General features: G+C 40.6%; 2 protein-coding genes and 1 pseudogene across 2 annotated transcripts; all 3 read left to right on the top strand.

Moving 5' to 3' along the window:
* Positions 1-6,190, top strand: part of LOC121812623 — a 9,470-nt pseudogene extending 3,280 nt beyond the window's left edge.
* Positions 6-1,110, top strand: LOC121812619 (E3 ubiquitin-protein ligase TRIM21-like; the record flags this gene model as incomplete). The annotated part of the gene is made up of 1 exon (XM_042215282.1): positions 6-1,110. A coding segment is annotated over one exon (594 nt), but the record flags the coding sequence as incomplete, so codon positions are not given.
* A 1,857-nt stretch (positions 6,191-8,047) lies between the features above and the next one.
* On the top strand, positions 8,048-11,988 carry LOC121812620 (E3 ubiquitin-protein ligase TRIM21-like). The gene is made up of 2 exons (XM_042215308.1): positions 8,048-8,354; positions 10,067-11,988. Exon 2 carries the CDS (start codon positions 10,076-10,078, stop codon positions 11,729-11,731), a length of 1,656 nt encoding a protein of 551 aa, XP_042071242.1. The 5' UTR covers positions 8,048-8,354; positions 10,067-10,075; the 3' UTR covers positions 11,732-11,988.
* Positions 11,989-12,535: the final 547 nt, after the last annotated feature.

Here is a 12,535-nt window from a genome sequence, read left to right as displayed (position 1 = left end):
AATTGTTTGAGGCTGAGCTGAAGAGGGTCCAGCAGTATGCAGTGGATGTGACTCTTGATCCTGATACAGCACATCCTTATCTCATCCTGTCTGATAATGGAAAACAAGTACACGTTGATCAAGAGGAGAATGATCTTCCAGACAACCCAAAGAGATTTTCTGAATTTCCCATTGTTTTAGGAAAGCAGAGTTTCTCATCAGGCAGATTTTACTTTGAGGTTCAGGTTAAATCGAAAACCTTATGGATGTTAGGAGTGGTCAGAGAGTCAGTCAACAGGAACGAAGAATTCACAGTTGAGTGGACTCCCAAGAAAGGTTACTGGTGTGTTTTTAAGGGAGATGAAAATCTTTGTGTAGCTCTTAAGGACCCTCCAGTCCGTGTTTCTTTTCAGTCTTATCCTGAGAAGCTGGGGGTGTTTGTGGATTATGAAGAGGGTCTGGTCTCATTTCATGATGTAGAGGATGCAACACGTATCTACTCCTTTACTGGCTGTTCCTTCACTGAGAAACTCTACCCATTCTTCTGTCCCGGTGTTAATGATGATGGTAAAATCTCACCTCTGATCATCTGTCCTGTGATGGGTGATGGTGACAACTGATCTATCAGTCAGTCTCTCTTTTCCAAGGGGAAATTGAATCAATTACAGGTTAATTTCAGCATTTAAACCAACACAGAGAAGAAGTCCTAACAATAGAACTGACCAAACCGCACCTGTTGATCAAAATCACGTGACATAGTTAGAAGCTACAGAAAAAGCTAGTAAGCGGAACTTTAGTTGATTGTTTATTGAAATTGTTATAAATATATAATCAATCTGACGAATTTCATATTAAAAAAAACCTTTCTTTAATTTTCTTTTAGAGTTACGGTCTGGTTTCCTTTCATGATGTAGATGATGCAGCTCTTATCTACTCCTTTACTGGCTGCTCCTTTACTGAGAAACTCTACCCATTCTTCTTTCCCGGTGTCGATGATGATGATGATGGTGGTGGTGGTGGTGGTAGCTGTTTCTCTGATCATCTTTTCTGTCAGTCAACCAGTCTGATTAATCTGTAATTGGATCAATTACAGATTAATCTCAACGTGTAAACCAACACAGAGGAGAAGTGACCAAAAAAAGAGAGAGAGATAATGTTTACTGGTAAAATTTCGCCAGTGTATCTCTCATCAAATGAGGCGGAGCAACACTTGAAAGATGAGAAATTCAGTGTCAAAATCCAGAAATGAAAGTGAGAGATACACCTAAGCAAAACCAGTTTTTCTTTAAAAGAACACGAAACTGAGCTCGGTGAGCCTTTTGCTACAACAGAGCAGGGCGTCTGTCCAACACAGGAAACCAACCAGCAGCAAAGGTGTGGTAAGATGTGCCACAAAACTCTAGATGGATGACATTCCAATGATCAAATTTGGATGATACTGAAGGATGAAACTAAAAGCATGTGTAACAATAGAAATTCACTTGAGCAGAATCGGTTTCTTTTCAAAGGAACATTAAACTGAGCTCACTGATCCTTTCATATCATTACAACACAGCTTCTCTCCAACACTGGTGAGTACAGATGATCATGATTGAATTGTTTGAAAGTCCAAATGTGGATCCTCCTGCAGAGACAAACAAGTTTATAACTAAATCTCTAATCTCAGGGTCATCTACGGCTATCAGGTTTTCTTCAACAACAGCAGAGTCTTTACAAACATTGGTAAGTGAACTCATGACACTCACTTTCACAGCACTTTGTTCATTCACATTGTTTTGAATAGATATTGGGTCATATAGCCACAAACCCACTATAGAAACAGTTTTGTCATTTCTCAGGAGTTTGGAGGTGAATCTTCGTAGTCTGGATTTCAATCTGACTACTTTTTTATTGAATACTTACTGTTTTATATTTCTTTTACCTCTTAAAAGAAAAACTACCTGCAAACCATAAAGGTTGTAAAGGTTTTCTCATTTTCCCAAAAGCTGATTCTGTTCATCTGGACGTAGCATTTTCAGTGGGAGAAACGTTTCGTCACTCAAGTGACTTCTTCAGTCTCAGCTGACTGCAGGTTTCCCCAATCTTATAAACAGTACATTTGCATAATGACTGAAACCAGCCCACTGAAGGAACAATGGGCTGGGAGGTCAGTTCCTTAATCTTAATTATGCAAATTCTCATGACCATTGATCAACAACCACTGACCAAACCCACTGATCAATGGCCATGAGTACCATTCACAGAGAGTTGGGGAATGGCTGCAATCACAGCATTGTAAGATGGTGACAGATGTACCCTTAGGCCCCCTCCTCGATTCAGAGATGGTCTTTCCCTTTTCACGTAAATGGCCTCCTTGACTCTGCGCTCAAACCAGCGTTCCTCCCTGTCCAGGATGTGTACATCCTCATCATTGAAAGAGTGTCCACTGGCCTGTAGGTGTAAATAGACTGCAGAGTCCTGGCCTGACGAGGTAGCTCTTCTGTGTTGTGTCATCCGTAAGATGTAAGATGCTGTAGCGAGAAAACAGACATCTCATCTTTGACAGCAGATACTTGAAATGGTTGGTAACCCAGTAAAGACTTCAATGGTGAGAGACCAGTAGCAGTGGAAGTTATGAAGTATGTATTTATGATACAAGACAGTTTGGAGCTTAAGTGGACTGGTTGAAAGAGGTAAGACACCGAAGGGCAGCTTATGCCTCTTGGTTAGCTTTATCCCCTTACCTGTTGGTCTGGGAATAGAAACCAGAAGAGAGACTAACCTGAGCTCTTAGTGCTGCACAGAACTCATTCCAGACAGTTGGAATTAAAGTCCATGATCAAAGACAATGTTCAAGGGGATTCCACACAGCTAGAAGACGTGAGCAGTAATGAAGCGGCAGTTTCTAAAGCTGAGGGGAGCCTCAGAACAGCAACAAAATGGACAGCTTTGTAGAATTTGCCAATAATAGAGTTACCTGAGGAAGGAGTTAGACCAGTGATAAAATCCGGGGCAGTATGTGACCAAGGCTGACCGGGTGTTGGAAGAGGTCTGAGCAATCCTGTAGGAGTTAAGCTGGAGGACCTATTTTGGGCAAAAACATAGCAGGCAGTAACATATTATTATACTTTCTTTACTAGGGATGACCACCAAAACAGATGGTAATAGTACGTTTTTTTCCCCAGCATGATATGCAATTTAGGCAGTATCTGTCCAAAGTATTACTTGAGGGTGGACCTTTGAAGCCACATAGAGATTGTTGGGTCGATCGTTTCTAGGATCTGGCTTAGCCCACTGAACATCTTGTTCTTTTGCAGCTCAACCAGATAGGATATTTTAGAGTTGTTGCAAGACCAGTAGGTTGTACTTTGCTGACTAATGACTAGGAAGCCCTGAGTCATAGAATGTCTTCATAAAGTCATCCTAAAGCCTACTATCCAGTGCTACCGATCTACATTCTCCACTAATGCCACCTTGCAATCTCCTGTGTCTTTCATATTGCATAAGATGTTGTCCACATGTGTGCACCTTCCTCCACTCTTGCAGGTTACCCTTTGTTCCTCCCTCTTCTTATATGTGTTAACCACAACTATTTCCATCCTTTTCACAAAATCTGCCAACATCTGTCCTTCTTCTTTTTTAGGTCATTAATACCATACATACCCAACACCACCTCATCACCTCTGTTTCCTTCATGCCAATTAAAGTTTGATCCAATCACCACTCTCCCCCACTGGGGACACTCTCTGCCACTTCATCCAAGAATGAATCCAGAATTCTTCTTTCTCTTCAAACTGACATCCAGTTTTCAGGCATTTGCACTGACAACATCCATGTGGTGGAATTAAGGCACGACGGGACCACAGATCCATGTTTTGAGCCATCTTTATTTAACATTTGCATCACACCACCACAACCCCCCTGAGTCCCCGTGTTTTTAACTAGGCGGGCGTGATTAAGGATGGCGTGCAGGTGCGTCCGCCCTCCCTGCACGGCACCGCAGACCACACCCCACCACAATCCAACATCACCACTTAAATTTTTAGCTTCAACCTTGATATTATCTGACACCTATGGCTGGTCTTTTTATCAAACAGATGTAAGACTAAAAAAACAACAACTGTGTGATACTGAGTGTTTAGAGCAGTCTGAAGTTTGAATGTTGGGCTCAAAGGAATTACTTTCAAATACACTGACCACTTTATTCACTTAATTATTAGTATTTGAGCGTTTGGTCATGTTTAGCATAAACATACACAAGTGGAAAGAACAAGAACTTTGACAGGAAAGAAGGAAAAGCAGAAAAAGTCCACAAAACAGATTAAAACTGAATTTAAAATAAAATCATTTTCTTTTCTTTCTCACTCAGAGTGCAGACATGTCTGCTGCCAGCTGTCTTCTATCTGAAGATCAGTTTCTGTGCTCCATCTGTCTGGATGTCTTCACTGATCCAGTCTCCACACCATGTGGACACAACTTTTGCAAAAACTGCATCAGTCAACACTGGGATATCAGTGACAGGTGTCAGTGTCCTGTGTGTAAAAAGGTCTTTCAGACCAGACCTGAGCTGCACATCAACACTTTCGTCTCTGAGATGGTTTCTCAATTCAGACGGAAAGTCAGCAGCAGCTCAGAGCAACAAGCTGCCAAACCAGGAGAAGTTCCCTGTGACATCTGCACTGGAACCAAACTGAAGGCTCTGAAGTCCTGCCTGGTGTGTCTGGCCTCCTACTGTCAGACTCACCTGGAGCCTCACCTGACAGCTTCACGTCTGAAAAGACATCAGCTGATTGATCCTGAGGAGAACCTGGAAAGTAGGATATGTGTGAAACATGATCAACCTCTGGAGCTGTTCTGTAAGACCGATCAGACATGTGTCTGCATGCTCTGCTCTGTTATAGACCACAAGACTCATGAGTTTGTTCCTCTGAGAGAAGAATATGAAGGAAAGAAGGCAGAGCTGGGTAAGACTGAAGCTGAAATTCAACAGATGATCCAGAAGAGACGACTGAAGATTCAGGAGATCAAAGAGTCAGTGAAGATGAGTAAAGATGCTGCAGACAGAGAGAAAGCAGAAGGTGTTCAGGTCTTCACTGCTCTAGGAAGACTCTCAGGAGATGTTTGAAAAAGCTCATAAAGGAGATTGAAGATAAACAGGAAACAACAGAGAAACAGGCTGAAGGTTTCATCAAAGATCTGGAACAGGAAATCTCTGAGCTGATGAAGAGAAGCTCTGAGGTGGAGCAGCTCTCACGCTCTAAAGATCACCTCCACCTCCTCCAAAGCTTCTCATCCCTGAAAGCTGCTCCAACCACCAAGGACTGGACAGAGGTCAGTATCCATCCACCATCATATGAGGGGACTGTGGTGAGAGCTGTGGATCAGCTGAAGGAGACACTCAGTAAAGACATGAAGAAGCTGTTTGAGGCTGAGCTGAAGAGGGTCCAGCAGTATGCAGTGGATGTGACTCTTGATCCTGATACAGCACATCCTTATCTCATCCTGTCTGATGATGGAAAACAAGTACACTGTGGTGAAGAGGAGAATGATCTTCCAGACAACCCAGAGAGATTTTCTGGAGCGTCTTGTTTTAGGAAAGCAGAGTTTCTCTTCAGGCAGATTTTACTTTGAGGTTCAGGTTAAAGAAAACCTGACTGGGTTTTAGGAGTGGTCAGAGAGTCAGTCAACAGGAAGGAAGTCATACACCGAGTCCTAGAAAAGGTTACTGGACTGTAGGAGTATGAAAACATTTGTGGAGCTTGAGACACTTCCCACTCTCTCTTCAGTCGTGGTTCTGAGAAGGTGGGGGTGTTTGTGGATTATGAGGAGGGTCTGGTCTCCTTTTATGATGTAGATGATGTAGATGTGATCTACTCCTTTACTGGCTGGTCCTTCACTGAGAAACTCTACCCATTGTTCTGTCCCGTGTTTAATGATGAGATGGTAAAAACTCTGCACCTCTGATCATCTGTCCTGTCAATCAGTCAGTCTGATAGTTTACCATGTGGAAACTGGACCATATACAGAATCATCTCAACCTTTCAGCGGACACAGAAAAGAAGTCATAAAAAACATAACTGAGAAAACTGCAGCTGCTGATCATGATCATGATATACAGTTAGAAGCTGCAGATTCGAGTCAGTTGAGTTTTTGTTAAACTGTTTTCAAGTTGAAAAAATGATTACAACATAACAAAATAGAAACTCTCCTTTTCTTTTGCTTTCAGTGTTCAAAGGCACAGACATTAAAGCATACTGTACACACTCTGACACTTATCTTAACTGCACTACTGTATAGCTCTGTGTAAATAATCATTCTGTACATTCGATAATTTTTAATCCTACAACTGTTTACAACTTGCATAGTTCCCATTTCTGTATAGCTGTATATCTCAGATTCTGTAAAGTTATTTATTTCATATTCTGTATAGTTTTTCATATTTATATCCTGTTCATAGCCTGTACATAGCTTGTACTCACTACAGCCTGTACATACTTATAGTTATAGAATATTCACAACATACTTCATACCGTGTACATTATAACATACCATAATAGACCCATTTCTGTAATATACTCACATATCTATATTATTGCTAATATATATTGTAATATATCTATATCACTAAAGCACTTCTGGATGGATGCAAACTGCATTTCGTTGCCCTGTACCTGTGCATGTGCAATGACAATAAAGTTGAATTCTATTCTATTCTATTCTATTCTATTCTAATATTTTATTCTTTTCATTCACCTTTTCTTAAATATCAAAATCAGGGTTTCTGAAAATATTTTTTTAATATGTACACCATGCTTTTTCAGAATACAATAAATACAATTCTAAACTTTTATTTCTTCTTTGATGATAATCAGCCGGTGAACTTCAGCCTTTTTACCTCTGAAGTGACAGCAAGACCAGTTCTTTTAGAAAGACCCACATTTACGCCAGTAGCATGAAAACTATCATACATGTCATAAATAAATTTGGAAAATGCAATTTTTTAGTTACATCTAGCTAGCTAAGTTTTCATTATTTTTTCTCTCTGATGTTCAGCCCGGATTAAGACGACAAAAATGCAGCACTTTAAGTGAAAATGCAGCAGAGGGCGCTGTTAGCCAGGCCCACTCTGTTCTTTATTTAAAACATTTAAATCATTGTGTGTGTTTGATTAGTGATTATTCAGCTCATCAGAGCTGCTTCAGTGTTTCACTCTGTTCTTTCTTTATTCCAGCTTCACTGTGCAGCACATGTTGGCTTTATTTTGGAATTATTTTCTCTTCTCCTCTAAGACATCTTTGAACTAGTTTTTGTGTTTGTCATGGTTTATGTCCTAGTTCTATATTAGTTTTTCTTCAGCTCAGTTTTCCGCAGTATAGTCTCTCTGTCTTTCAGCGTTCCCGGTCACAAACCCATGACTGTCTGTTTTCTCCCTAGTCCCAGTGTCAATCCCACGTGTCTTAGTCATGCTCTCAGTGTTTGTACTTCCTGCTTTGTTAATCTTCCATCTCATGTGTATTCTGTTCAGTTTTGCTTCCCCTGCATCGTCATTCAGTTTAGTGTCAGCTGTGTTCCCACCTGTGGCCTGTTCCCTTGTAGTCCTCTTTGTGTGTATATTGTCTGCATTTCTTTCTGTTGTGTTCTCACTCACGCTTGTGTCCTCTCTTTCAGTATGTGTTTCATGATATCACAAAAACATGACTGGTCAACTTACAGGTTGATGTAAGAGAACAACCACAAGTGAGATTGTTCGGCAATCAGCTGAGCCAGCTTCATATTTTGCTGGACCAACTGGACCTGAGAATTAAATAACTTAATTATTTGAGTCATCAAAATTTCTGTCAGCTGAATATTTTGAATTGTGAACATGGTACAAAAAATACATTTAAAGTTCCATTAATGTAACTGTTTTACACCCCACCACCAACCCCTGTTTTTTCCCTTTTACTTTCACTTCCACCAGTCCTGATCTGTGACAGCAGAGATAAGGCTGGTTGGGGGGAAGGTCTGAAACCGCTCAATTGCAGCTGTTTCACAGTAGCAAGTGTCGTTAAGTAAATAAACGAGAAATAGACTGGACTTCAAGAATCAAGAGACTCAGAAAAAAAAGACAACAAAATAGAAACAATCCTACTGTGTCAAACACTTCCTTAGCTTCTTCATTCAACGTGTAGAATTGCAGCTCTGCACCTAGGCTGCCACAATCTGTAGAATGAAGAAAGTGCATGCATGGTTCGCTGGCTTTGCAGCTGCTGTGACGGGCTGATAGAGAGCAGCCAGACTTCTGTGTCTAAAGATTAATCATCAGCTGTGTCGTTCACTGTCAGAGCCTAAAACACGGTCCTGAGCTGAGACATTGTCACATATTTATTCGCTCTTAAAGCTGAAACTAAGTAAAGGTAAGTTTCCTTCTTTGCTGTACAGGTACAAGAAAAAACAGAGAGCAACACAGGGGACTTTCAGTCTGTGGCACAAAAGCTGTGAAACCTCCAGCTGACCCTGTGGACTCATTTAATGAGCAGTTGAAAACTTCTCTGTTTAACCAGGCTTTTATTATTGCTTTAAAGCCTGTTTTTATCCTAATTTTAACACATTTGTATTGCTATTAACTGTGTTTTAAGTTTTGATTTTATTTTATTGTGATTATTTCTAGTTTTTACTTACATTAAGAAATGTTTTAAAGGGCTGCAGAGGATAGAGATATTATGGTCCTGGGTCTCTTACCCAGCGTTCTGTGTTTTTTGAGCTTTGAAGTTTTATTTAGATATCTTTAGATATTAGTAATATTCCTAAGCTTTATTCAGCTTTACGTTTCTTATTTATCACCTTGTATATTTAACAGTAAAATACTGGCAGCAGGCTGAATATTGTACTCAACACTAAAAATCTTAGAAATATGGTATCTAACCACATATTTTGTTTGCATGGCAATACTGTGGCCTCCAGTAACATTGTGAGGAATCTTGGAGTCCTTTTTGACCAGGATGTGTCCTCTAGTGTGCATGTTTATCACTTATGTATGGCTGCTTTCTTGCATTTGCATAATATCTCAAAAATGACAAGGCCGACCCAAAAAACTTTCTAAAACTGGAATAAAAACTGAAATCTACAATTGTGTAATTACATTCAACTTTCATTTAACAGGCGAGTGAAAAAAGAAAGGATTTTCAGTTTTTTCCCATAAACTCAGTGAGCTTTTACCCAGAAAACACTGATGTTTCTGCACAAAATTGTTATATTGGTTCCTCTTTGCACATTTCAGCTTTAGGCTGCATTTCTTAATAAAGCTGCGGATTGTGATATTGTACAATGACTTCTGAAGTACATCTAAGGCCATGAGGCTCTGTCAGTCACAATAGCGGGATGGTTTTGACTGCAATACCTCCTAAGGACTTAAAGGTCACGCACATTCAGCAGTGGTTTCCTTGCTTGACCTTTATGCACAGGGATTTCTCCCTGAATCTCTTCACAATGTTATGTACCATAGATGATGAGAGAAACAATGTTTTTATATTGAAAGATAATTTTCTCCTGAAGTTCCACAAACAGTGGTGAGCTACAACCCCTTTTGCAAAGACTGAACCTTTGGGTATAAAAGGATCATCCACTAATCTTGAAAACCTGCACCTGATATCAGTTAACCTGCTAATTGAGAGCTTTACAGATTGTTACTTGTCACTACATTTACAGGGTTATTTTGAATCTGTGTTGAGGGCATCATTGTCTAAATTTGTTTATGTTTAAGAAATAAAACACACTCAAGTGCATTATGTGCACTGAGAGTAAATACATTTTGTATACCAGAATCTGCTGACTCAGCAGCCATACTGGTTGATCCTGACATAAAAAAACATGCAAAAAGCAACAGAGACAGTGGTACCAAAATTTCAAAGAGAAAATAACATGGTGAATGTAAAAACCACTGTATGAAATTCTTTGTTAGAGTTCTTGATAGGACAGGAACACAACTTGTGTTCCTTGGTATAAAACAGACTTACAGACTAAAGCAGATTACGGTCTGGAAGGATCAGAATCAGAAACTAAATAAAATCCATAGATTTAATTAAAACTCAATTTAAAATAAAATCATTTTCTCTTCTTTCTCACTCAGAGTGCAGACATGTCTGCTGCCAGCTGTCTTCTATCTGAAGATCAGTTTCTGTGCTCCATCTGTCAGGATGTCTTCACTGATCCAGTCTCCACACCATGTGGACACAACTTCTGCAAAAACTGCATCAGTCAACACTGGGATATCAGTGAGAGGTGTCAGTGCCCCATGTGTAAAAAGGTGTTTGAGACCAGACCTGAGCTGCACATCAACACTTTCATCTCTGAGATGGTTTCTCAGTTCAGACATGAAGCTCAGCAGAAAGTCAGCAGCAGCAGCTCAGAGCAACAAGCTGCCAAACCAGGAGAAGTTCCCTGTGACATCTGCACTGGAACCAAACTGAAGGCTCTGAAGTCCTGCCTGGTGTGTCTGGCCTCCTACTGTCAGACTCACCTGGAGCCTCATCTGACAATGAAAGGTCTGAAAAGACATCAGCTGATCGATCCTGAGGAGAACCTGGAAGGCAGGATGTGTATGAAGCATGATAAACCTCTGGAGCTGTTCTGTAAGACCGATCAGACATGTGTCTGCATGCTCTGCTCTGTTATAGACCACAAGACTCATGAGTTTGTTCCTCTGAGAGAAGAATATGAAGGAAAGAAGGCAGAGCTGGGGAAGACTGAGGCTGAAACTCAACAGATGATCCAGAAGAGACGACTGAAGATTCAGGAGATCAAAGAGTCAGTGAAGATGAGTAAAGATGCTGCAGACAGAGAGAAAGCAGAAGGTGTTCAGGTCTTCACTGCTCTGAAGGAGTTTGTTGACAGACACCTGAACGAGCTCATAAAGGAGATTGAAGATAAACAGGAAACAACAGAGAAACAGGCTGAAGGTTTCATCAAAGATCTGGAACAGGAAATCTCTGAGCTGATGAAGAGAAGCTCTGAGGTGGAGCAGCTCTCACGCTCTAAAGATCACCTCCACCTCCTCCAAAGCTTCTCATCCCTGAAAGCTGCTCCAGCCACCAAGGACTGGACAGAGGTCAGTATCCATCCACCATCATATGAGGGGACTGTGGTGAGAGCTGTGGATCAGCTGAAGGAGACACTCATTAAAGACATGAAGAAGCTGTTTGAGGCTGAGCTGAAGAGGGTCCAGCAGTATGCAGTGGATGTGACTCTTGATCCTGATACAGCACATCCTTATCTCATCCTGTCTGATGATGGAAAACAAGTACACTGTGGTGAAGAGGAGAATGATCTTCCAGACAACCCAGAGAGATTTTCTAAAATTCCCATTGTTTTAGGAAAGCAGAGTTTCTCTTCAGGCAGATTTTACTTTGAGGTTCAGGTTAAATCGAAAACCTTTTGGATTTTAGGAGTGGTCAGAGAGTCAGTCAACAGGAAGGAAGAATTCACAGTTGAGTGGACTCCCAAGAAAGGTTACTGGTGTGTTTTTAAGGCAGATGAAAATCTTTGTGTAGCTCTTAAGGACCCTCCAGTCCGTGTTTCTCTTCAGTCTTATCCTGAGAAGCTGGGGGTGTTTGTGGATTATGAAGAGGGTCTGGTCTCATTTCATGATGTAGAGGATGCAACACGTATCTACTCCTTTACTGGCTGTTCCTTCACTGAGAAACTCTACCCATTGTTCTGTCCCGGTGTTAATGATGATGGTAAAATCTGTCCACCTCTGATCATCTGTCCTGTGATGGGTGATGGTGACAACTGATCTATCAGTCAGTCTCTCTTTTCCAAGGGGAAATTGAATCAATTACAGGTTAATTTCAGCATTTAAACCAACACAGAGAAGAAGTCCTAACAATAGAACTGACCAAACCGCACCTGTTGATCAAAATCACGTGACATAGTTAGAAGCTACAGAAAAAGCTAGTAAGCGGAACTTTAGTTGATTGTTTATTGAAATTGTTATAAATATATAATCAATCTGACGAATTTCATATTAAAAAAAAGCTTTCTTTAATTTTCTTTTAGAGTTACTGTCTGGTTTCCTTTCATGATGTAGATGATGCAGCTCTTATCTACTCCTTTACTGGCTGCTCCTTTACTGAGAAACTCTACCCATTCTTCTTTCCCGGTGTCGATGATGATGATGATGGTGGTGGTGGTGGTGGTAGCTGTTTCTCTGATCATCTTTTCTGTCAGTCAACCAGTCTGATTAATCTGTAATTGGATCAATTACAGATTAATCTCAACGTGTAAACCAACACAGAGGAGAAGTGACCAAACTACACCAGTCTATGTGGTTAGAAGCTGCAGAACAAGGCAGTAATCTGAAATTTAGTTGATTTATTTTATTAGACTGTTTTCAAGTTGAAAAATTTTTTTTTCCTGAAGTCCAGCCTGAGGAGGTAGACACTCTACAGGGTGGGCCATTTATATGGATACACCGTAATAACATGGGAATGGTTGGTGATATTAAAGTCCTGTTTGTGGCACATTAGTATATGTGAGGGGGCAAACTCCTCAAGATGGGTGGTGACCATGGTGGCCATTTAGAAGTCGGCCATCTTGG

Source organism: Haplochromis burtoni, unplaced genomic scaffold (assembly GCF_018398535.1).
Source record: "Haplochromis burtoni strain Fernald_Lab_line unplaced genomic scaffold, NCSU_Asbu1 Contig_692, whole genome shotgun sequence".
NCBI classification, from domain to species: Eukaryota; Metazoa; Chordata; class Actinopteri; order Cichliformes; family Cichlidae; genus Haplochromis; species Haplochromis burtoni.
The sequence above is the reverse complement of the archived record's forward strand: the minus strand, read 5'-3'. Positions and strand labels throughout refer to the sequence as shown.